Below are 27,137 nucleotides of genomic sequence, written 5' to 3' on the forward strand. Positions count from 1 at the left end.
GTTATCAAGATTCACGAGATAATTAAATTTTATAAATCATACTTAGGGTGACCATACGTGCCGTATTTCCCGGGACAGCCCCGGTATTTTCTGTATTTTTGGCAAAAGTGTCCCGGTTTTTCCCGTATTTTACACGAAGCCTACTTGAATTTTTATTCCTTATTGAAGTCAAAGATTGAAATTATTTTTCAACTAATAAATTATATTATGAAAATTATAACTATAAATGAGAATATTAATCTCCCACATTTGTCTTGGTGAACGTTTTTTTCATGAAATTCGTTTTAATCCACTGCAATTTGCAGTAACGCTTCATTTGCCGCCATCGTGATTTTTCCGTAATTTTAACAATATTTGGCAACTTTGTTCGGTTGTGGCGTCATTTTTGGCGACAATTAGCAGTGTCCCGTATTTTCCCGTATTTAGAATCTCAATATCCCGTATTTCTCTCGAGGAAATATGGTCAGCTTAATCATACTGCATTCTTGAGAGTTTTTTGAAGGTGTATTTATTTCAATTAATCTTCATTCAACTTTGAACAAATTAAAATTCAATTTAAAATATGATTTTTTAATAATTAATAATAATTAAATATTTTAATCACGAAGTTGTTTGTGTCTGGTATTGCACCGTACCCGTCAATGACGTAAGGAAGATCCGGTCACGTGATTAGGAGAAAATCTCCTTGTGGTCTGCAGTTTCCTGTTTAGGGATTTTTTTTTTTCTTTTTTTCGAAAGCTGTGAATACTGTAAATGATGACTCATGTTAATAACATCGGGACGCATAACGTTGAATGAGTTAATTAACAAAGTCCCGCTTTGTTAATGTGTCCCTTAAGTGATCAAAATTGAAAGATTTTAACTTCAATAATATATATATATTTTTTTAATTTAAAAACTTCAGCGCCCAGTCATCTTTAACGGAAATAAACCTAGATGGAGCGTCACATCCGGTATTGCATTTGTTTGTGTTTGAAAACAGCCAATTTCCTCTTTCTCGTAACGTGGTCGGAAAACATTACAAAAAAAAAAAAGGCGCGTTAAATAAAAATGAAAGCATGTTTAAAATGCTCACGAGTCTCGCTCCTATGCCATTTTATTAGAATTAATGATCAACGACGTATCTGGAAGCATGAAGCATTGATTAATTGATTTTAGATATGTTTCCATGTTATTAATTGGCAGCTAAAGGGTCTCACATTTCATTAATGAGAAGTAATGTGTCTCATAATAACATGAAAAATCAAATTAATTAAATATATTCAAGTGGTTATTATATTATAATATGGAATTCATTAATGATTAGATAGCTTGTGAAATTCTCAGTAATTGAGTGGGGCACTGTGACTATATGGGTGAGTGAATGATCAAATGAGCGACAGTTTTTGTGATCAAGTTTAGTGCCCATATTCACTTGGTCGCTCATACGTTCACATACTACTTCACCAAGCACTAACTGCGGCCATTTCGCTATATTGCAATTTACTGCCATTAATGAGATGGGTGTGAAATGAAGGTGCCATCTGTTGGTGGTCGCCTCAAACTCATTGGGGAAAATATCTATGCCCTCCCTCGGATTTGAACCTCAGACTGTGACAGCAACCTTCACAGGGTAGAGGAGCATATTACCACCGTGCCACTCAGGCACACAATCACATACTGTCACTCACGTGGTCACACACTTGGTCAGTCATATGGTCATTCACTTATTTGGTCAGAGCTGGCAAAATGTACAAGGGACAAAACGTGCCGAGAGTGGCATCTTGGAGGCAAAATTTCCGTAAACTAGCTGAATGTTTGGCGCATTAGTCTCTGGTTATGCATGTGTGTGAATTTGAATTTCAGCGAGAGGCATGGGTATTCAGAATCAGCCGTTTACCATAACTCCCTACTTTAATCAGCTCTGGTGTGCATGAAATGACAGTGATGCAGCGAAAAACAAAATTTACTAAGATGTCTTATCATAGAATTTAATAGCGATCACAGCTGAATCAGAGGAAAAAGTACTTTGTTAGATTCATTAGATTACACAGTCCCACAACCTATTTATTGCAACGAATTTAAGCAGTTTTTAAAATTTTCATGATCCACATATAAAAAACTGCTGCATTGGAAATAAAAGCTTGTTTAGAACCCAAGATGTATTTCGGGGTGATCGAAATAAAGCAGACAAAGTTTGACGAGATATCTCAGAATTGCCGCTGTAAGGTTTAAACCTAATTTACTTGAAAAGACATAATCATCGAATCAATAACAGATTGAATATTAGTAACTATATAATTTCATCATTGTATTGTGTGCATCTATTCAACCAAGTGAATTGCCATTTTTTTTTTCCAATACTCTCGCTCAAGCTTATCTATAGCTGTTATTTAATACAGTTTTCTTATCCTTTTAAGCTTTACATTTCTCTTTCAGTGCACACAGTAGTTTTGGAATACAATAGTTCCAGATACTATCTATCAATAATGTATTGGAAAAGTTGATGAACAATTCTTCTGTAGACAAAATAAACCAATTGGCATCATGAAGCTTCTTTTTTGACGATTCCAATTTGGTGAAATATTCTTGGTAAGAAACTATCACTTGATTTTTTAGTAACTATCGGTTAGTTTTAATAAATTGCATTGTTTGATGTTAAAATTTCACTAAAAGTTATATAGTTATGGTTCCCCCCCTCCATTAATAATAATTTTATAGGACATGGGACACCATGCCACATGCTTTTGTCACATGATGATTGTCTTCTCAAGCGACTAATAAAAATAGTAATTATTATTGCTATGTAAGCCAATTTATAGAAAGGCTGAACCAACCTGGAGTTCTATATTTCTGATGCATTGTTGTTTTCAATACAGTAAAACCTCTCTTTTTGTGAACATCAGCGGGACGAAAAAAAAAAGAAAAAAAAAAAGATGGATAACCGTTAATCAAAGGGTTTGAAATGCATACTTTTATTATACAAGGGGAAATTGTTATTTGGCTGTTATAAAAGAGGGGTGACAGTTAAGTGGGGGTTTCACTGTGTATTGAAACTACCAAAAAGAACTACAAAGAACGAAAGAAACTACTGAAACAACTACTATTGAAACTACTAGAGATGTGAGGTGAGAATATTCTCCTGGATGTAAAAATTGGAGAATAATCCAGAATATTCATTTTTCTTTCAAATAATTTACATTTTTATACTAATTTTGTTTATATTATGAAATATAAATCAGTTTTCATTGCCTGAAACATTTACAACAAAACAATTTTTGCTATAATCACCCCCAATGACAACTTTTAGTTCGAGAATATACTCAGAATATTCTCCAGGTCATGATGAGAGGTTTTAAAAGTTTGGTTATAAAGATTTTAGAAACCATTAAATTAAAACAAAAAATTATTTTAAAATTAGATAAATTTTCAGAAATAAGTTCACAACACAAAATAAATTAAATCAAAGTTGATTGATAAAGGAAGCTATTCTTATATAATCACCTTCATTCTAAGAAGATACAGAACTGTTTTTTTTTCAATGCACAATACACTTGAATTCTGTATCACTCCCTTTTTTTTTTTAAAAGTTGTGTAATTCAGCCCTGTTGGTTTAATTTTATTGCATTCAAACTTTAATATTGTGGTCTACAAACTTCAATATACCCATCTTCTTGACTGGAAGACAGACAGGGACAGAGAATATTCTCTCAAAGGACTACTATTATAAATTACTAGAGAATATTCTTATCAAAAATAATAATTATTATCAAGTTATTTATCGAGATTATTTATTATATAATACATGTTATTTTTTACAGGTATTCTTGATAATACTCTCTGGAAAGATTTCGGTAACTGAAAAATATTCTCATCCAGGAGAATATTCTCTGGAAAGACTATTATTAATAACCTCAGAATAATTATTATTTTCTATAATATTCCCCGGTGATTTATGAAAGTAGTCCTTCCAGAGAATATTCTCAAGGATATTATATGTAACTATATATTATAAATAAGAGAATATTCTCATCAGGAACTTAGAAGAATATTCTGAAGTTATTTATAATAGTAGTCCTAGCAGAGAATATTCTCCGAAAGATTATTCTCGAGAATTTTACATCTCTAGAAACTACATTGAAAAGAATTGAAACCTTGGTTACAAATTGTGTTATTTTTGATTTTTTTGCTCTTATCACACTACAATTTTTTTTTTTTAAAGCCTGTGAGTTTTGCAAATTTTAGGAATATAAAATGCTGAAGCTTTTCTTCACCTTCTTTGTCCATGCCTGAAAGCAACATTACTTTGAAATTTTTTATTATACAATATATTGCATATTTGCTCTTCTCGAAGCCTTAGATCAGATCAGATTCCAAAAGGTTTGGCGAGATTCCAAGTAGCTGCCAAGCCTTGTGTCTTGATTTCGTTTAAAAAAGCCATTCCTAGTTATTTTGTAAGGTTTTGAGTTATTTTCTACGTGAGACTTTTTTATGCTGTCTCTATCCACCGCATAAAAAAAAATACTTTTTAAATGTGTTGCGAAAAATATTTTTTATAGCTATTTGTGAAGTTTTGTGCAAATTTTTTTTTAATGCTCTTTTTTTTATGCAGTCCCTATCCACCGCACAAAAACAGGTTTGAGTGTATATTACAAATGTCGCATTTAACAGTTTTCCCACGTCCCGTGAATTTCATATTGCTTATCTATACTAGTTTGATTGCTTATAACCAACACCGATTTCAGCAAAGTATGCTTATAACAAATTTTCAACTTGTTTTCAAACACAAATTTTGACAAATTTATTTGTTATCTTATAAATCTTTTTTATTATCTTCTTTCCAAATCTTCTTTTCGATTAATCACCCTTTCTACAATGCAGTACAAGTAATAATGATTCCTTTATTTCTCTGAAAGACATTCTAGTAAAATGTTTGCAAAACCATCTTTTTTTGCTTCACTTTTTTTTTTACACGTTTTTCTAAGACTAAAGACTTTTTAATTTATGAGGTTTCACATACAAACACACAGTGGTTGTCCTCGGGTTATTTTTCTTGGCGTAGGACCATCTGTAGATAACTGGCATCTCTTGATGATACAGACTACTAATGTGGAGGGAAACGTTGAGAAGAAGTTAACCCCCCTTATGTGTGTGTGTGATGACGGTCTTTTTATATTTTTCAAGAAGCAGAAAAAGGCTTTTTGAAAGAAGTGAATGTAAATTCATTAGAAAAGAGGTGTCCCAGTTCCTAGAGTTTAGTTGCTATTGTTAGTCCTCATTATTTACACAAATCATGAATTTAAAGAAATTATTCATCAGAAAGTATTGTATAATTTTATAATTTTTTGAAATAAATATAGATTGCATATATAGAAATGTCCTCTCCACTTGTCAATACAAGATTCATCGAAAGACTGGTTATTTACGGAGATGAAGATTACAAGGAAGAAAATTCATCACTGCCCCCACGGGGACTCGAACCCCGGTCTCTCGCTTGCCGGATGAGTGCTCTACCATCTAAGCTATGGAAGCAGATAGATTGGACATTTCTATATGCATGTGGCCATCTGGTTGCCCTATGTCATTCACGAGCTATTAGTTGATTGTTGACGCCATCCATGTATGGTGCCTTTCAACATATATATACACTCCAAGGTTGAAATATTCTATCTGCTTCCATAGCTTAGATGGTAGAGCACTCGTCCGGCAAGCGAGAGACCGGGGTTCGAGTCCCTGTGGGGGCAGTGATGAATTTTCTTCCTTGTAATCTTCATCTCCACAAATAACCAGTCTTTCGATGAATCTTGTAAATATCGATTGTTTAATGTCTGTTATTCTGTATGTATTCTTGTACAGAATGATGAAACGGTTGAAGATCATCACTCTACCAGCCACTAATGGTGAGTCACCAGCAAAGAAAGAATGCCAGTTGATGCATTTTATTCCAGTGGAAAATATTAACATGTCTAGTCCGATTTTACTGGGAAATGTCGGGGATTTGTCCACTGCAAATTCTGGCCCAGTAAGGATTCAAATTGCTGACTCACTACCAGCAGAGTATGTCTGTTTTTTTCTTTTGTTTTTAAATTCATGTACTCTTTTACAACATTTTTTCTATGAAAACTTTTTGTAACTCACACAATACTCAAGGGTGGATTTAAGCAAATGTGAAGAGTGTGATCACAGCAACCTGCAAAAAGAAAAGTTTAAAACAAGGCTTAAATTTATTGGGCGCAGAAGTATTGTGAACCACTGCACTTTACAGTTTCATGGTTTGTTCTTTTTGTTTTTCACAGGTGTTAAGGATCTAATCACATAATTTTTTTTTTCCTACAGAGAGACTGAAACCTCAGATATTGTTTACAGCGTTAATGTGCCCATGGATATTAAAGAACCACTCATGACATTGAGAATGATTCTTGAGAGTCGGCTTGCAATGAACTTATCTGATTATGTTTTCTACCTTCAAGATGCTCAAGAGGTGAATTATTTTGTTGTACTTAGTTATACTTTTTTTGCAAGATGTTCAGTGTATTTTTCTGTTTATTAACACCAGTCATGATGTCAAAAATAAAATGTAACTATGACAAAACCTCCCATACAATACAAACTGAGAACAGTTCAGGCTATATCACCCTATTGGTAACATCAGCTTTTGCTCTTGCGCAGGGACTGAACTGTCTCAGAAGATATTTATTTAAAAAAATTTGATAATAACACTCGGTTGTGCCATCGTTGGTGGCTGACAATACCTCAATTAATCATTAAAATCTAATATGGTATGAAATGCATTTGCTCTTATTCTTCACAATTGCCAATCTGAACTTCTGCAGCACAATCAAAATGTCATACGAAAATTATCCATATTTTAAGTCTTGTGCACATCTATGATCATTCTTAAAGTTTATAGCATCTAATTATTATTTATCAAATGTTACAACATTGCTTATGATTATAAATTATTTTTCATTTCAATGTAGTTTATTTGTTTATAGATTCATGGAAGCTGGAATGCTTTCATCATGAGTAATTATTATCTTATCCACGGGACCATCTTTGCAAGTGGTCCAGTCATATCCCGAGCAACAAAAATAATTTTTTTTACTTGCAACTTTTTAAAGATGTGTGTTGACAGTGCAAGTAAAATTAACAAATTATTTTTTTGTAAATTTTTCAAATGTTATAAATATATAGTAAAACCCCTCTTAACAGACATGCCTCAGATGCGGTCACCCCGCTTTTACGGCCAAATAGTAATTTTCCCATGTATAATAAACGTATACATTTCAAACCTCCTGAGTAATGGTCACTCCTTTCTTATGGATGAATTTTTTTGTCCTACCGGTGTCCACAAAAGAGAGATTTTTTTTGTAAGAAGCAAATTTATACAATGTTTAGCCCTTTGTCGGTTGCAATCCTTGCCAATGACCTCCATTGTCACAACTGGCTTCCATAGTGAAGGACTAATAGCGGGATATTATCAGAAACTGATTGAAAGTTTGCCCAGGAAAAAGTAATTGCAGCAAGAGGTAGCCCAACACCAGTGTTTTTTTTAATAAAAGCAAAATGTTCTTGTTACTCAAGTGACTGACTTTAGTGTCTTGCTACTCAAGTGTCTCATGTTTCCTCAACATAAGGTAAAGGGTTGCAGAGTGCATCATTTCAAGTTTTTTCCTCCGATTGAAAATGTAAATGCATACATATTTAAAATTGAAATGGTGTTAATTAACATTTTAACATGGAATCAAAATTTTTCATGCATGTATTTTTAAAATTTTTTTCCAATTCTTCAAATTTTAATGTATTCTTTATCAGGATTGCAAATGTCAATTTTAAAAGTTTTGTGTTCAAAATATATCACAGTATTTTCCAAAAAAAAAAAACGAGTATGTAACAGGATTTTCTAGGTGCTGAATCTGCCATTCTCTTTTATAGTTAGACGTTAATAGAAACTTGGTTAATCAGTGTGTCCAAGGTCAAGGAATGGTGCAGATAAATGTTGAAGTATCGAACAGAAATGGTAAGAAAATTATGTAATTTTTTTAACCTGTATTAATTATTATTTTTAACTATTGAATATTCCTAAATAGGATTATAGTAGCACTGTGATTGTTATAAATCTTAAATTGTGGAAAAAGAATGATGTTTTTTTTTCGTATAGAAGGGTTGAACACAGACAATTTATGAATGATTAAGCATTATAATTTTCAACGTTGAAATTAATTGATAATTTATGTGAAATTTAAGAGCGGCATCATTAACATGACTTGTGGGGATGAGATTAAATTGACAAGAAAGAACTGCCTCCAAGTTAATGCTTCTGATTTATATGTGCTGGGGAAAGTTCAGACTTCATTATCACAGGTTTCATTGATGTTCATAAAGTAATCGCTTTTAAGCTCCACATTTGCATAAGCCACAACACTACAGAAATATCTTGAAGTAATAAATTTTGTTTATTTCATGGAGTGCTTCAAGCATGATCAAAAGACAAAATTCTGAGGCATAAATACAAAAGGTATTAAATTATTTTTTGCTAAAAAAAAAATTTTAAGCACAAAATTTATTGAAAAGAACTTTGGAAAATGTTTCTTCTGGCCTTTTTTCCCCATTCACCATTAAATTTAAACATTTAACTGATTTTTGGGAATGTTATATGCATAGAAAGACTAACACATTTTTTTATTAATATGGACTAGTGTTTCCCAATTTTTCCCCCTCCCCCAAGACTCACCTAAGCATCTGTAGAATCCTGATACCCCCCTCCCACTTCACAAAAGACACCCAAACGGGGGGAGAAAATATGTGGCCCAAGATGATCAGAAAAATTGAAAAAAAAAGTTGAAATATGAAAAAAATTCCTTAAATGTCGTTTCAATCTACTTCTGTGAATTCACAGCTCTTTTTAAATTAAAACCCAAAATTTCTTTGGAGAGATCCTCTCTGCACTCGTCTGAAACCTTAAATTAGCCGGTGTGTGCTTCCCCCTTCCCCAGAATGCACATGGAGAAAGCCCTATAACCTGGTCTAAAACATGAGTTTTCAACCTTTAAGAGAATGTGGGCCAAAAAAAATTCCATGAAGCCGAATAAGTCATATTGTGGTATGAAGGTTTCGACAGCTGGCTGATGCGAAGATTCAACTGGCCTAGTGAAAAATTGAACCCATGATCACTTGCTGGGTGAGCACTCTAGACTACAAAGCCAACAAATCCTCTCTCCTTAGAGCTCATGTGTGACGGGGCTGTACATGAGCAGAGACCTAACTCAGGACAAAGCTCACAATTTCTGACACTGACACCAGATGGTGAGTTATCTGAAGATGTGATTCTCCGCCAGCTTTTGCCAACATGCATCTAGATGTATTTTTCACCCCTTGAAATATTCTTAGGGGGTGAAAATACTCCTCAAAATTTATGTTGAATTTTTTTTTTTTGAAAATATATGTACAAGACTATAAACATAAAGTGAATAGTATTCCAAGGGTTCGGCGGTTAGCTGCGTAGAAGCTCCAACTTGAGTATACAGGCTTATTTGTAACTTAGCTCTGATCCCTCTATAATGCTTGTTACCTACCTTTATTTTTAAAAAAGGGCTGACACACACAAAGTCCTCCAGCTTTTTAGAGGCAGTATTCGAGTTCAATGTTGTTGCAATCATTTGTCTCCTAAAAGATGTTTTGGACTTGGTCGACAAACTATCTGTTGCTGTTCAAGCAGACAACCTTATTTTTTCAACTTCTATTGAGAGATTGAAATTGACAAAATTCCAAATAAAAACAACAAAAATAACAACCTTGTAATATGTTTGAAAGACTTCACTTCACAATTCAAAAAAAGTAAAACATTTTTTAGACCATCTGGTTAAAAACTTGGACAATGGGTTTGAAGAAAGTACAATGAACATTTTCATTGACGTGGTTTTGAATCCTATGAATTACATAACACGTGCAAAAACTTTTGAGTCCAATGATTGAAAAAAGAACCCACTCTGTATAACAGTTCAAAAACAAATTTCAACCCAAGTTCTGATGAAGCAATGGACAGTTTAATTTGTCTCTATTGTAAAGAAAATGAGAATGCCTTGTTGATGAAATGCAATGCCGCAAATATATCAGTGAGTGCAGACCTGCCAACTCTCCGGATTCAGGTGGGAGACTCTGGATTTTTCATCCTTCCTCCCACTCTCCGGATTTTGGCAGAAGATTAGATTTTATGCGAGCTTTCACGTTGTTGTGACGTCGTTGACTACTGTTATCGTTAGGGAAAACACCCATATAGGACAGCCGTGGTCATTTCCATCGAGCAGCCATCAAAAAAGTCTTGCTGACCGCATTTAAGCAACTGGCAAAGACGTGACTTTGTTTACGTAGTGTTTATCTGCGATCATTTATTAGGGGCATAACCTGGGTTGCTGAAATTCCTGTATAATCGTTATTGTATTTCATTAACAGCCGTGCGGTAAACACAAGTTTTTTCATCAGCAGCTTTGTATTTTGAAGTTTTTAAATTGTTTCCTCCGATTAAATATGTCTTCAGAGAAAAAATATAAAACTTTAAGCTATGTAAAGCTTTTAAGATTTCGTATACCCAAGATTATCAATCACTGATAGCATCCACCAAAGAAAACTTATGTTTTATGAACAGTATATGTAGATGTGATTTCTCTATTCTGCATGGAAAGACTGACATGGAATTATATTCTGCTCGGGGGGGGGAACAATGCAGAACCTGCCTTGGGGGGAAAAGAATGGAACTTCTTCTTAATTGATAGAAAAAAGAATTTTTTTTGATAGAGTCTATGAGTGCCGGTGGGGGGGGGGGGGAAATACCTCACTTCAGGAGAATCTCCGGATTTCTGGATTCCACAAGTTGGCACGTCTGTGGCCAACAATAGAAAGTTGAGCGCAATAGCCTTAACTTTGCCTTTTTCAATAGCATCATGTGAATGTAGTTTTGGGACATTAAATCATATAAACTTGAAAAAAGAGGGCTCAACTTGGTGATGACCATTTGGAAACCCAAATATATCAGATTATCATGTGAAGGCCCTCCTTTCAATGTCACTGATGAAGGCATTCACTGTGATATGGATTTTGAACTGGCTGTTAAGATATGGAAACAAAAGAAAAATTGTTGAAAAAAATGCAATGAGTATATAAGTATATACATATACTTTATATATGTATGATTAGGCTGGTTATTGTTATCTCATATTTTTTATACATTTTTGTCAAATCCATATTTAATATACGTGTTTCGATTAAATATTTTTCAAAGTTTAAAAGTTGTGACGTATGTTTTCATTTATGTATCATGAATTTTATTTAGGCTACGATTGTCATGGCAGTTATCACAGTGCTTCAATTACAATTTAAAATTATTTTTCACCATTAAAAAATTATTCCTTAAAATTTGGGACAGGAGTGATTACTCATCATAAATTTTTTTTCTGATAATACTGCTCGCTGCTGTTACTACGAAAGTTTCAACAGCTGGCTGATGCGAAGATAAACCCAGGAAAGAAAATACAAGCCTTGCGGGCATGTGGTATCTTGATTCTCACAGTGGTGTCTAATGGGTAAATCCAAGACCCAGGGCTTCAAAGCAAATAGGGAGCTCTACATTATTGAAGAATTTTACATATTCTGGGATAATTTTTTCATTAATTATGAATTTTCATTGATACTTGAATTATTTCCCCATTAAATATAGCATTTCATTTATTTGTGAATAATTTTTTTCATTAAACATGGATTTTCATAAATTCTGAAATTATTTCCTTATCAAATATTAATTTTCATTAATTCTGAGAAATTATTTTTTGACCATGTGAATTTTCATAAATCATAATTGCCCCCCACCCTCAAAAATCATATTGCCCCTGCCCCACCCTGTGGGCATGGGCCCTATGTTGGGCACCATGGATGTGGACATAGGCAATCATAACATGTATCATCGCAAGCTGAATGAATATCTGAAAATAATAATTTTTTGGTATAAATTTCTTCTATCAATGTGATTTTTTTTACTCACCATTGTAGGCAATAAGAAGATAAACATAGTTGATGTTCTAAAGCCTGCGGAAGAAATAACTATTTCAGATGGCACTGATATCCAAGGTACTGAAAATTTTCGTGAATTGCGTTTTGGAGTCGTGGAAACTTGCATTTAAGTTGTATTTTATAATTCAAAGATCTAAAAAATTGTATAACTTGCAATTTAAATGTATACAATTTCTCAGTTTTCATAATCGCTAAATTTTTTCCCATTTCTCACTACTTCTAGGTAAGGATACAGATAGTGAGTTAAGCAATGCTACTGGAGATATGGTTTTCCAAAGCGATGATTTGTCTCAGAATGCAGCTTCAAGCTCGCGAGAAAATATCACTAGGTGGGTGGCTGCGAGTGACTTCCTGCAATTACAATGCACGCTCAACATACCTCAAGGTAAGTTGAAAGATTTCTTAATTTGTATCAAGAGTCCAATTGTATGTTACCCATTGTTGGCTACTAGGTTTGGACCACTCTATTTGGTGTCAGAGGGGGTATGCACTTCCACTGTCAGCCAATTCTGGTCATACCACCATACAGAAATTCACCACTGATTGAGTTGGGTCGGAAATCTCTCTCTAAAGAAAGTAATTGTATGCTTTCATTGTTGTTTTGATTGGAGAAGACTTTCAGAAAGGGCATAACGTATTACTATCTACGCCTTGAGTTTTTTTTCCGGCACGCCCACGATCTCACGATCAATGAGCTTATATCGCAAAAGCGACAGAGCCTGGGCGTGCTCGGTTCTATACTAATGCTATCTATAGGTGGTTTCTTCAGCTTCAACAGGGAAAGAACTTGTCACATTGCCATTCCCTGGTAACTTACGACCTGATGGCAGCCTTCATGGTGATAGAAACAAATACATCTTACCACTGTACCACTCGCACCTTAAGAGTAGTATACTGATTCATTTGCGTAAGATGAAAAACTAAATACATGTGTTTTCATGTTTAAGAAATCTTAATTTGCGAATTTAAATTTCACGAAAATCCTTCTAGAATCCATTTATCAACCTCACACATTTGCTTTCTCATTGTTACCAGCTTGATGTTTTTCTATCGTTTCATTGATTTATTAGTACATAATTCATATTGAAATAACAATTTCATGATTTAAACATACCAAAATTAGCCTTTCGAAAAAACTAACAATGTGGGTAATTTCACCAAAACAATGAGCTAGTGAAATTACATGCAAAAAATAATTCTTTCTTGTAAAATACAAGTTGTATGGTGACCCCATATAAATGAAGAGAAGGCCCTTGGGTTTAAAGTTACCAGATTTTCAAGTTTTAAGGTGCTGGTATCAATGGCTGCCCATATTTCATTGATACTATAGCAGGATATCTAGCCAGCTCTTGCCAATTGGCTCCCATCATGATTATTTTGCAGGAACAAAAACCTGGACAAATGATGCCTATTTTTTTTTATAAAGTTTTAACTTCTAATTGTTCTGCTTTGTTATAACTCAACAATGTTATAACTCACAATAAAATTGAATTTTTTTCTCATGTGAAATTGATTGATGCATATGTTTCTAAAAATAAGGACATTTCTTTTATTCTGTGACAGTATGGTACATGCTGTTTGTACTAATTAAGGATGTGTGGTAACTTGATACATTCATCATTCATAATGATATCATTTGGAGTAATTTGTATTTGGTTAAATGCTTTGAAAAATTTGTACTTATACTTTGAGATGGTTGAAAAATATTAATTGAAATTCGCTGTTGTAATTGTTATTCTAAAAATGCAGCATTATAGAAGCATTTAAGGTTTTAAAAAAAATGTTTCGAACAACACGCAATAGCTATTTCAATACTTTCAATCTCTTTCTGCAATTGCCAGATAAGTTCAGTAACTTCATTAATAGACTGTGGAAATAATTAGAAGTTCTAACTTAATAGCAATGAGAGGGAGAGAGAATTCTTTCTTGATGCATTGTATGTGTTTGCAATGGGGCTTGTTATTAAATCTTGGTATTCAAAAGATTTGAAATTGGGTATTTTTCATTAGTTGTTTTTAAAGTGATATATACTTATACACCCCACAGATCCAAAATCATGGACAACCGACCATGTCCGGCTGTGGATCCAGTGGGCAACGACAAGGTTTATAAACTCCTTTATAAATTTGGCGCACTGGAAGATTGATGGGAAAACATTACTGAACATGACTCGAGATGAATTTCGTGTAAAAGTGCCTATAGATCCAGATGATCTGTTTTGGACCCATTTTGAGCTGTTGAGGAAATGCAAAATCATCGGTGAGTTTTTTCATTGCTTATTGGGTGTATATACAGTCAAACCTCGTTAGTGTGTCACCCTGTTAACACGTCACTCTGCTTAACGGGTCACTTTTTTGGAAGTCCCAACTGTCCTCAGGCAGGAATTGGTACAGCTACGGCTTACTCTGTTTAACGAGTCACTCCGCTTACTAAGTCATATTTTTGCTGTCCCAAGAGTGACTCATTAACAAGGTTTGACTGTATGCGCTGTCTGTATTTCAGGGTGAGAGATGGCTGAATCAATGAACTGACATTGCTCAAGCAACCATTCAAATAATTTACTACAATATATTACATATATAAGAGTCGTTCAAGCGAAACATTGACTGGTGTCTAAAAAGTTAGATACTTTGCTGGGAAATGGACACTACAGCAATCTAGAAGCATAGTGATGAGAAAGCCTATAGATCAGTGTTTCCCAAAGTGAGAAATAAAGTTTCCCCCTCCCCCGGTGGGCGATAGAAGCTGTACGTTCCTATAGAACCTATGGGTTCGCTTGAGTTGGGGGAGGGCGATGAAAAAAAAAATTTTTGAAGAAGGGGCGATGAAACAAAAAGTTTGGGAAATGCTATAGACAATCACCCAAATTGTTCAGGCAAATGTCATAACTTGGTACAAGAATTTGATACCTTCTGTGAAGAAGGACAAGTAAACCACTTATCCACAGCAACACACACTGTTTGATTGCAAGTGAAGCGCTGACCTATCACAGGGCCGCCTTTAACAGTCCAAACATGGTAATTGCAAGACAAGATCCGGACTGTAAGGCTGGTGATTCAACATTTCCCAGTGGAAATCACGCAGAATGTTCTTTGTTGCTTTGACAATGTGCAGTCTTGCGTTATCCTGAAGCAAAATCACACCTTATGGCAATTTGCCTGGCCACTCCCTTTTAATAGCTTCTGTAACAAAGGTTTTAACAGCTGGTTGATGTGAAAATATACTTTTGGAATGAGAGAAAATTCAACTGCCCGTGCGGGAAATGGAACCCACATTCTTTAACTTTCCGGGTGCATGCCTTAGACTACTTTTTCCAAAAATATATCTTCGCATCAACCAGCTGTTAAAACCTTTGCATGGATAGCGGAGAGTAACATCATCCTCAGGTTCTGTAACGTGTCACAATAACGTTGATTGTGGCCCTGACGGCAAGGCCGTCTTAAGAGCATCATGGGCCCCCAGGCCAAGTGATTATTCTGAAGCCCTACCAGGCAAATTCTTGAAAATTGAAACCATATTTCGTTTCTGTGAGGCCCTTTTTCTCTTGAGGCCCCCGGGCCCATGCCTTAAGACGGCACTGCCCGACGGGCATTCATTCCAATATCAATGGTCCCTGGACACCAACTATTTTAAACTTCTGGCACTTCAGCATAGAATGATTGAAAGTTTCATGAAAAATCAGAAGAATCAATAATGAAATAATATTTAGAGTACTTACTATGGGCCAACTCTGTAGCACAACAAAATTCTGCCAAAGTAGTTATATGTATTTTTGGCCAACTGTAGGCCTCAAAAAGTAGCTTTTTCTTATTTCACCAAAAAAGGCAAGATAAAAGCAGGGTGCACAAAGAGGGATCAAGACCCATGTCAACTTCCACCGCTGCAGAGAAGATTCAGCAAGTTTCAAAAATGGTATCAGAGTTGCAGCAAGTTATTATAAGCAATATAACATGCTCACTGCAGATTAATCATGGTTCTGCCTATTAAACCTTGTATTTGTGTAAGATACAAAAGAAAAATGAAGTGTGGATAATTTTTCACTTCCATATTTTGCTGCCAATTTGTTTTATATTCAATCCTGTCCTCAAAGCAGAATGTGTCGAAATCTGTGATGTACGTTGGCAGAAAAATCTGGAAGAACCTTAACGAAAAGTGTAGGAAACACTATTATGGTGATTTTTACTGCACGCAGAGCATTTCCAGTCAGCCGAGGGCTCATTACAGCACAATGCGTAACATTCTGCTTTGGGGAATCTTGTATTGATTCTTTAATGAAATAAATTGCTTTGAATTTGTACGTTTCTTGCAGCTGTGCTTCAGCAGCCTGACTCAACTCTTCAGAAGCCTCTGACTAAGGTAAAGCCGAAACTTGCAAGGCCAGTGGGTTCTAAACTTTATGATGGTAAATCTTAAAATATAGTTTATTATTATCCTGCTATGTGTGAATGTAAAAAGTAATTTCTCTTCAAAATTCAATATAGAAAGAATGGGCTTGTAATGTTATTTCACATGTAATTCTTAACCTTTAGTGCCACATTAAAAATCTAAATAAAGTCAGCAGAACACATATTAAACATACATTATTAAAGAGCTCAATGGGACATGCATTGGAAAATTTTATTCCACATGCATTATAAAGTGTTCGAAAGCTGCCCAACTGAAAATACACTCATGTCCATAAATTAAAGATAATTCAGAATCACACGGAAATGGAAATCTAAAGTAAAAATTTCACCTGTAGAATTATCATACACATCTACAAGAATGATATGCAAATTTCAGGAAGCCACCAGATGATGCCGATAGTACGTCGCAATGACAAGAGTGTAAGAGGGGGGTATATAAGGAATGGTGGCAAAGAAGTGAAATTGTTCACAAGAGTTCTGTAAGGTGCTCAGTGCCATAAGCGAATAGTTATGACACAGAGGACGCATGTGGATGATTTTTTACGTGGTAGAATTATCGGCTGCCTGGAATGTGGGCGTACTCAGATGGAAGTATCCGAGGAACTTGGAATTGCCCAAAGTGTCATCTCTAGGCTTTGGCAACGATTCTAAGATACCTGAAATGTCAGTAGACGTTACAGTACAGGTCGCCCCGAGTTACAACGCCGAATGAAGACCGGTATTTGGCAGTAACTGCCAAAAGAAGCAGACGGAGCACAGCATCCGACCTGTCTCGTCAGCTATCTGCAGCCACGGGTACCACAGTTTCAAGGCAAACCGTGTACAGACGTTTGGGAGATATTGGTCTATATGCTCGCAGGCCTGTCAGATGTGTTCCACTCACGGCAACTCACTGTCGGCAGCGATTAGCCTGGAGTAGAGAACATGCAATGTGGACATCGTCACAGTGGGCTTGTGTGATGTTTTCCGACGAGTTCAGGTTTATCTTGCAGTCTGATTCACGTTGGACTTTCACATGGAGAATGCCAGGTACCCGTTACCACCAAGACAACATCATTGAATGACACCGTTATGGTGGTGCAGCATTGCTCGTTTGAGGTGGAATTACACTGGGTTCCAGAACAGATCTGCATGTTCAAACCGGAACCATGAAAGCCCAAATTTATCGGGACATCATTCTGGAACAACATGTACGTTTGTTTAGGAGTGCCATGGGCGCAGAATTTGTGTTTATGGATGACAACGCCCATCCTCACCGAGCAAACATCGTAAACGAATGCCTTGAATCTGAGGATATAACCCGTATGGAATGGCCAGCATTCTCACCTGACTTGACTTGAATCCGATAGAGCATGTGTGGGACATGCTTGGCCGACGAGTTGCAGCCCGTCAATCACCTCCTACATGTGTGCCGGAACTTTGGAGAGCATTGCTTGCTGAGTGGAGTGATCTTCCCCAAGATCAGATCGATAATTTGATACTCAGCATGCCTAGGCGTTGTACGGACTGTATTTCATCACATGGGAGACATACAATGTATTAACCATCATACCAACCATGTAATAGTAAGTTTTTGTAAAGGAGATATTTTTTACAATTGCTCCAGGGAGCAAAAATCATAGTTTTTATGAATGGTATCATACATACACTATCGTTTTTGTTCTTTATCTTTTGTTTAATAAATGGGCTTTATGAATAAGTAACGTTTGTTTTGTTTCTGAACATTTATTTGCCGGAGCTGGCATTATCCTTAATTTATGGACATGAGTGTAGGTGAAAAACCAGTCTATCAGAACGTACCTCAATTAAGAAAGGCTACTCATCATCAGCACATTGTGATAGTTTCAGAATTACAGTGGAAACCCTGTTTATAGAACGTTCAAGAGGCCGTGTCCCTGACCTTCAATGAATGGGTTGAAAATGTTTCTAAATTGGCCATATAGCTAAACTAAAGTCAAAATTCAGTTTCTCATCTAACTATGAATTTAAAACTATCTCAATACTCGTCCGAGGATGATGGCACTCTTTGCTATCCATACAAAGGTTTTTAACAGCAGGCTGATGCGAAGATATATTTTGGAAAGAGAAAATTCAACTGCCCCCTGTGGGGAATCGAACCCTGATCGTCCTCTGACAAGTCACCATCTGGTGGCATTGTCAGCAATTGTGAGCTTTGGCCTAAGTTAGGTCCGACCGTCCATTGCACACGAGCTCCAAGGAAAGATTGTGATATTCGTTGCCTCTGTAGTCTAGTGCGTTCACCTGGAAAGTGAAAGGACATGGATTCGATTTCCCTCAGGGGCAGTTCAATTTTCTCTTTTTCCAATGTATATCTTCGCATCAACCTGCTGTTAAAAACCTTTGTATCTCAATAGTCTCTTCCATTATAACCATACCATGCATTTTCGACACTAAATTGGCTTGTTTATTTCCACACACCTTGTTTAAGGAAAATAATAAATTTCTATGGACATTACACTTAAGAAAATATTTAACACTTAACAGGATGCATAAATTCGAAGAAAATTCACCAAGACAAAAAAGGTGCTTAGAGGTATGGAAGAGTATTGATATCTCTGATAACCTTTTTGTTGAGACAGAATGCCACTTCACTTCGTTGATGTATTTTAAAATCATGAATTAATTTCACTTTTAATTACTGATCAAAGAGATCGTATGAGGAAGAATATTACTGAAAAAAAAAATTTCCTTTGATTTTTTCCCTCTGCAGCGAGCAACTGCCAGACTCAACTTTGGCAGTTCCTTCTCGAATTGCTCACAGACAAGGATCATAGAGTTCATATTCAGTGGGTCGGCACAGAAGGTGAATTCAAATTGATAAATCCTGAAATGGTAGCGTATCTTTGGGGGAAAAGAAAAAACAAACCTACTATGAATTACGAAAAGTTGAGCAGAGCTTTGAGGTATTATTATGATGGAGAGCTTATTGCCAAGGTAAGAAATTACACTCTTTATTCGTCATTTAATGGTCGAAGTAACTATTTTTTCTTTTATGTGTAAAATAGCCAAACTTTGTGATATCCCTGATTACTTTTCATTCATTACAAAAACATACATCTAAGCTTTTGTTTCTCATAGGTTCACGGGAAAAGATTTGTTTACAAATTTGTTTATGACTTGAAAAAATTACTCGGCTATAGTGCAGCAGAGCTGAATAAACTGGTATGTGAACATGAACAGAAAAGTATGGAAAAGGGTACCGCACCAAGCACCTCATCTGGTGGCAGCACAAACGACGTTCAGTTCCTCTCAGATTCATCCGTACCATAAAAAAACATTTTGAAAAATCATTCATCTCATCTGTAAACATTCATATGTACCTTTCATATTCTTTGTTATCAAGACTTTTTCGCATGTGTTCCGATTGTGAATTTTTAAAAAAAGCGCCTTAGCATTGTACTTTATATTGTGATTCTAATAACCAATTTTCAATATGCTATCTATTAATAATCAAATCAGGGAAATGAGTTTGTTAATGTTATTAATCAGGATATTTTTTCTCCCATGCACATTTAGCAGAATAACTCATATTTATGCGGTCATTCTATTTTAAAGAATTCAGATCTTAGTGAAATATGAATTAATAGTGAGAGAAAAATATTTTTGGATTTGTAGTTGATTTATAATAAAAACCATTTGTTAAGAAGTTGTATATAACTTTTTTCTCGAATTTTAAGTACTTGCCTTGCACACCAGATGACTTATATGTCACCATGACATACAGTAAAAATTCTATATTACAGTACTGAAAGGGATCGGAGAAATGCATCCGTACAAAAGATTTATCGTTGTATATGAAATATACAGTAAAACCACTTCTCTTTTATGGCCAAATAATAACATGCATTTCGAACTCCGATTAACCCTGCCAGTGAACACTAAACCACATATGCACCTCATCCACATTCCTTTGTGGAACTTCTACGAATTGGTAAATGTTGGAATGTACACACGTGCAGTGAACCTGATGTAAAGTGTTTGTGTAATGCTTATGTTTAGATCTGCCATCAGTTTTTTTAAGTATGAGTGAAGTGTAATGATTGAATAACTACCATTGTAGACATGCTTGTCTCCTTGGCAAGACTTTCTAACAGCGTGATCAGCTTGCATTTGTGCCTTGAAGTTGGGAACCACCACTGTGACATCCCCCGCCACTGCATGTGACTGCGAAAGAGAGGTTTTACTGTATTGAAATTACATTGGGACCAGGAATTTATGCAATGAAAAAACTGCCTATAACAATATTTTCTTTGGTCTCTGCAGAATTCCTATTTAATAAGAAATAGAGTAAATGCTCAAACTGTCTAAAACCATAACCTGTCTGTAACAATGTTTTTCTAGGTCCCTACAGTATTTTTATACAGGTTTTACTGTATTGCTGTAGGTAATTAATTGCTATATAGAATTTCACTGTTATTTGGTCCCAACAAACTTTTCATGCTGTTGATATATTCTATCTACAATAATAGCTTCTTCATAACGATAAGTTTCTCGCCCCCTGCATATCATATAGGCTGTATAAGATACCTAGAGCTTCTGGAAACCAGGTGAACTTATCGCTATCTTTAAATTGCAGTTCCCTCTGCCATTTTTTTAATGATTTGAAGTAACTTCGAAAAAAAAAAAAAACAACTGGTTTAGCCACCCTAAGATGGAGGGCAATCAAGGCACCACGACAGGTGGAAATGGCAGTCACCAGAGCTATAGAGAAAAAAAAAATACAGATGCAAAGAATGCATTTTAAGTTAAATAGGGGCAAGAAAAAAAGTGGCTACCTCTCAGAATGGATCTTCTCAATCCATTTTGTTTGGGAACGCCTTCTTGTACATTTAACACCAACAGGGATACCAATCCAGAGTACTTGTGGTCCCTCTGTTGTCTTGTCTTCTTGCAATATATGTCCAGCTCATTTCCATTTTAAATATTTAGTTCTTTCCATGATATCATATATCTTTGTGTAGTTTCTTATCCAAGTGATTCGTTTTCTGTCTCCTTGTAATGTCTACCATACATCTTTCCCGTGCTCCTTTGTGTTGTCTTGCTTGCAAGTGTCCATGTTTCAGCTCCATAAGTCACTGTTGGTAGCACACACTGGTTAAACACTTTTCTTTTTAGGCATAATGGCATGAGGTTCTTCAGAATTACAGTTTTTTGCCAAAAGTGCTCCATCCAATCCTAATTCTATTTCATTAATCATTCTGTTGTCCATGGTAATTTCTTGTCCCAGGTATATATAGCTTTTTACTTTTATCGCTGTGTTGTTCAGCAAGATTGTCCTCTTCAACACAGAGGTTGAACATAACTTGTCTTTTCAGATTCATTTTCAAACCCACCTGAATACAAGCCTTCACTAGTTCTTCTATAATTTCTTCTAGCTCGTCTGGATTACTGCTGATAATAACAATGTCGTTCCAAATGGTTGGAAAATTCTCCATTTATTTTAACTCCTTTCTCATCCCAATCCAGTTTCCTGAATACTTCTAAAACAGCGGTAAAGACTTTTGGTGAGATAGTATCACCCCCTGTTGGACACCTTTCCCAAGTCTAATCTTTGTTTTTCCTTTATCCAAACGAATGGTTAGTTGCTTTGTCATATATTTTCTTAATGATATTGATGCCTGTCTTCGCTATTCCAATTACATCTAGAGAATTAACAACAGCAGATATGAAGACACAGTCAAAGACAGAGAGCTTTCTCAAAATCAATGATCATTATTGTGGCACTACTGTCATTTTCTGCACACGAGGGCTAATTAGACTAGGACCTACAATTCATTGACGATTCCGAATTGCAGGCTTGTTTTTTATACTCATGGAGAGGGTGATGCACTAACCCCTCTATGGGGACTCATAGACACTTTCTGCGGCCACGTCGCTGTTTCTGTTGTACCCCTGTGTCAGGAAAGTTTTCTGTCAAGGACGATCAGGGAATCGAACTCGCGACACTTCTAAACATCCTTTGGTACTTTAAGCGAGTATCTTATCGACCTGGATATCCAGGGGTCAAATAAAGGCCATACACAATGGTAATTCATATTCCTTGTCTCTATGAGTTCCCTGAATGTTTGGGTGTGATCACTAAGTCCACTTTGAAAGCGTGCTTGTTCTTTTGGTTGGGCTTCGCCCAATGTGGATTCAAGCTTATATGTCAGCACTTTGGTAAAGATTTTATAAATTACTGATAAGAGACTGATTGGTCTTGATATCCTCTTTTTGCTTTTTATGTAAAGAAGAACCATCATTGTGTTATTCCAATCTTCTGGCACATCCGGTTTTGTGAGACAATTTGTGAACAAAGTAGCTAACATACTGGCAAATTATTCACCTGCTTCTTTAACGATGTCTATTGAAATCCCATCATCACCTGGGCATTTCCTTTTTTTCATGCATCTTATAGCCTTGTTGACTTCTCTCAGCACAGGTGCTACTTGCATAAATTCTGCTCCCTTCCCTGTATTCCTATCCCTTTCTTCATGTTTGTATAGAGCATAGTTTCCCAACCTTATTTGTCCCATCGCCCCCCTTCTTCAGAAATTTTTTTCTCCCAAAGCAATCTAACCCATAGAATCCTATGCTATACCCATAACTTCCACCGTCCCCCTGGCGCATTCCATCGACCCCCGGGGGGGGGGGGGTGTTAACACCCATGTTGGAAATCACTGGTGTAGAGTATTATAAAATTCCTCAACAATACTAATAATTTCATTTGCGTCTTTTGTTTGTGATGGTTCCATCTTTCCTTTTTAGTGCAAAAATTTCCTTTCTCCCAACATAGTTTTCGTTTTGCTGATTTTAAGCTCCTATTATCTTCCAATGCTTTCTTTACAATATAGCAATTAAACTTCTTGACATCTTCTGTAATCCACTTTTGTACCATCTTACAAAGTTCTGCACATTCCACTTTTGATTTGCGGTCTTTATTCTTAATCTGAAATTCTCTCCGGTCTTTCATCAGTTTCTTCTCTTATTTCCTTCACCAGTTTGATTTTTCTCCAGCAACTTCTTTTAGATGGTAGTGGTTAAATGTTCATCATATATATGGTGACAGCCATCTTGTCCATCTTCAGTGGTATTATATAAAAAATCAAATCTGTAAATCAAATCTAATGTAAGTGGAGTAGAACTCGCATTGCAAAGCAGGGATTGCATAAAAAATTCCGATAGAGCAATTTAACATTTTGTGTGATTCTTTGGTGTATTGGTCATGAAACAGTTGAAGTGTTTGTGTGCAATTTTCCGCAAGAGGGTACAGTTTTTCTTTACTTTTCCGCGTTAGACAGGTTCCGTTTAATCCAGGTTTTTCAATGTATATTTTGGCATTGAAATTACAGGACCAAGATTTTTTCCTGTTGAATACAGGCTTCCGCTTAATACAGGTTTTACTGCATTTAACATTTTGTAAAAAACTTTCTTGTGAGATTTGGGATGGTATACAAATGTGAGACAGTCAACACTTTTTCTACAAAAAACCTAATATATAAACCCCTTTCAAAACATTTCATTGATGAATGGAATTTTCACATGTGGATTATATGCCACTGCGGACAATTTAATGCTTTCTTTCCTCAAAGTAGCGAAACTTGTATCTGTGGGTAAGAGGCCATCCAATTATTACATTGGCAAATTTTTAGCTATTTTTGACCCCCCTCTTCCCTCTGTCAGCATTGCCCCACCTCCTAACGCATACTGGTGGGATCAGAAACTTTGCGGGGGGGGGGGGGTGCCGTAGGGAGCTCGTGCGCCCCCCCCCCAGACATTTTAAAAAAATTAAAATTTCACGAAAGAAAATACCTTATATGTTATTATAATCAATTCCTGTTAATTTCAGTGCTATTTGAAGGGTGAGAACTCAAAAGTTCTCTTCAAGAAATTCATTGTGACCCACCCTTTAAGCCATATATGGTAAACCCGCAGACCAAATGTGGCCCTGAAGGTTATCTGATGTGGCTTGCCCCCACCCCCCAAACCTAATTTTGTAAAAATGAACTAAGCGGCACATTTTTACAAATCGCTTAAATGACCAGTGGCACAATTCCAGAGCATTTAAGTGGCCTATGGCACATTTTCAGATCACTGAAGAGGGCTTCAAAGACCACTTTCACATTAAAAGATCACTTAAGCAACCCATGACACAGTGCCAGAACACTTAAACTCCATGGCACATTTAGAGATCCCTTGAGTGACAAGTGACAGTTTTAGAGCACTTAAGCGGCCCTTAAGTGCGAATCTACATCACTCAAGTTACCCGCGGAACATTCCCAGATTACTTAAGTGATCTGTGGCATAATTACAGATCACTTGAGTGATACGTGGCACATTTCCAGAGCACTTGAAGGATCCGTGAAACATTTAGAGATCACTAAAGTGGCTCTTTAAGGGACACTTATGAATAGGGACAATATTCAGGGGTGCCCAATAACTATCAAAAGGTTTTCCATTTTTGGTGCACCGAATAAGATACTATTAAGAATATTTCATACCTTCACAGTACTTTGGTTGATGACGTAAGCATCATCCAACCCCCCCCCCTTGTCATCAAAAGTCTGCGAATCGGAACCCCCCCCCCCATCGATGCTGACATAATACTTGAATGACCCCTAAGATGAAGAGGATCACAGTACTTTGATGAGCTGAGTATGATAAAGCGCTGCATGCATCTTTCCAAATCATTATTTCTTGCCATTTGATCACTATGCTTCCGTTGTTTCCATGTCATTTTCTTTGTCACATTATGATGATGAAATTGAGGTGTGGGAAAATACAGTGAATGATTGGTTGAGTTTTTTGCTGTGAAGGTTCATGAAAGCGCTGATTAGTGAAAAATGTTGTCCAAGGTAGCGATTATGGAAATCAACAAGAATAAATTAAAATACAATCATGATATCATAGTGAAAAAGGTTTTTTTTTCCACTTTGTTTCACATGTTTATTTTGAAGACATTGTTTCACTTCGTTCTGTACGTAGCCTTGGTAAATAGCGTAATCCATATACAGTTAGTGATACCTTGTCTAATGAATGCCTCGGTTTATGAAGATTTTGTGATTTTTTCTTCTTGGCTAATAAACATTTTCGTTGACATGAATACACACTGCATGTGCTAACATAAAAAAGCTGCGCTATGAGCTGAATTTTGATATGGCAATCATGAGAATTACTCTCTCTCAGGGACGTCTGAAATGTTTCAACCCTGTGGGTGCATCTTGAGTTTCATGTTGGAAATTTTGTTTCTGAATCAATTCTGGGGGTGTTCTGCCCCATTCCGTGGGTGTACGAGCACTCACAGCACCCCTAATTCTGACGCCACTGGCCTAGACAGTGAGTGACCAAAAGAGCCATTAAAAGAATGACACCGAGTGTGATGCCAGGCTAGTGAGTGATCAAAAGAGTTACACTGGAGAATGTATGTTCATGGGAGTGACCTGGAGAGCAAGAAACCACATCAGTTAGCTACCACACTCGGACCTAGAGTGTGTGTTTAAGCATGTGAATGACCAATGCATTGTAAAAGCATGTGACTAATCCAAAAGATCTAAATAGCTAGTTGCTAGATCATTGAGCGATTGAAAAAGTAGCCAAGAGAGTCAGGGTTTAAGGCAATCAGTGACTTAAAGAGTGAGAGGATTCAGTGAGTGAATGATGCAGAGTGCAAGACCAGGTCAGTGAGTGATCAAAAGAGTGACCTAAAGCAGCGGTTCTTAACCAGTGCTCCATGTACATTCCTAAGGGGCTCTGTGCTTGCTCGAGGAAAATTTAAAAAGATGTTTCAACAATAAAAATAAATCAGTAACTTTGATGAATAAATAAAAATTAAACCTACGGGCTCTGCCATAGAAATTATAGACCAGACAAAGCCCCATGAGTCAAAAAAGGTTGAGAACCGCTGACCTAGAGAATGTGTGTACCTACGTCAGTCTCTTTTGGTCACTCACTGATGCAGTTTCTTGCTCTCTAGGTCACTCCCATTATTTCAGGGGCCTGTGAACGTATTTTGAACCTGTGGGTACTCATCTAATACAGGAAATTTTGAATATCTGAACCAGTTTTAGGGGTGCTCATACTGGTGCCACAGCACCGCTGCTCTCACTTGAGAGATTATCTCATATCCAACTCGGGATCTTTTTCTAGATGTACCTACACTTCTCTTTCTGAAAGTTCAGAACCATTTCATGTAAAATAAAAGATTCAGTTGATAAAAAAAATCATTTAAAAAAGGAGTATGTTTTCAGAGTGCACTTTCTTTCAGTGCAAGACTCGGCATCAAACTGAACAGTCTGGGCATTCTAGGAGCTTACCTTTTCTATCTGCATGCATCAGACCAGAAATGAGCTGACCAAATCACAAATGGATGGGGGAAGGACACCAATGAACATGACTGGGTTGTGTCAAAACCAGTTTTAGTAGAGCTGGTGTTAGTTGTGCATGTGTGCATTTATTGTTTTGTTGCCCGTGAGCTTCACTGATTTAGCCGCCCTTCTCCTACTCTAGTCCAATTTTCTTGACTACACTTTCCTTGAATTCACCACCCAGTGCTATAACTTGCTTGACTTCCCTCCCCTGTGCAAGTAAATTGGTGTCTCCAAGTCACTCTTATGCTCACAATCACTCTTCAGTCATTCATATGCTTGCACACTGTTTTGGTCACTCTCATGCACTAGGCCATTAATATGG

The 27,137-nt window shown here is 36.2% G+C and overlaps 1 protein-coding gene across 2 annotated transcripts; it reads left to right on the forward strand.

The window, feature by feature from the left end:
* The first annotated feature begins 662 nt into the window (after positions 1-662).
* Positions 663-20,116, forward strand: LOC149083654 (DNA-binding protein Ets97D-like). Of its 2 annotated transcripts, none has more exons than XM_089234141.1 (11): positions 663-953; positions 2,419-2,571; positions 5,836-6,036; positions 6,316-6,460; positions 7,915-7,999; positions 12,022-12,099; positions 12,266-12,427; positions 14,089-14,301; positions 16,352-16,444; positions 19,180-19,403; positions 19,548-20,116. In XM_089234141.1, exons 3-11 carry the CDS (start codon positions 5,837-5,839, stop codon positions 19,737-19,739), a joined length of 1,392 nt encoding a protein of 463 aa, XP_089090267.1. In that variant the 5' UTR covers positions 663-953; positions 2,419-2,571; position 5,836; the 3' UTR covers positions 19,740-20,116. The 2 variants fall into 2 exon arrangements, with proteins under 2 accessions (XP_089090267.1, XP_089090268.1); XM_089234142.1 differs by lacking the exon at positions 663-953 and adding an exon at positions 959-1,215 and having other exon boundaries at positions 19,548-20,110.
* The last annotated feature ends 7,021 nt before the right edge of the window (positions 20,117-27,137 follow it).

Source organism: Pholcus phalangioides, unplaced genomic scaffold (assembly GCF_987345545.1).
Source record: "Pholcus phalangioides strain wild (caught in Gottingen) unplaced genomic scaffold, Ppha-v1.0 ptg000008l_1, whole genome shotgun sequence".
Taxonomy (NCBI): Eukaryota; Metazoa; Arthropoda; class Arachnida; order Araneae; family Pholcidae; genus Pholcus; species Pholcus phalangioides.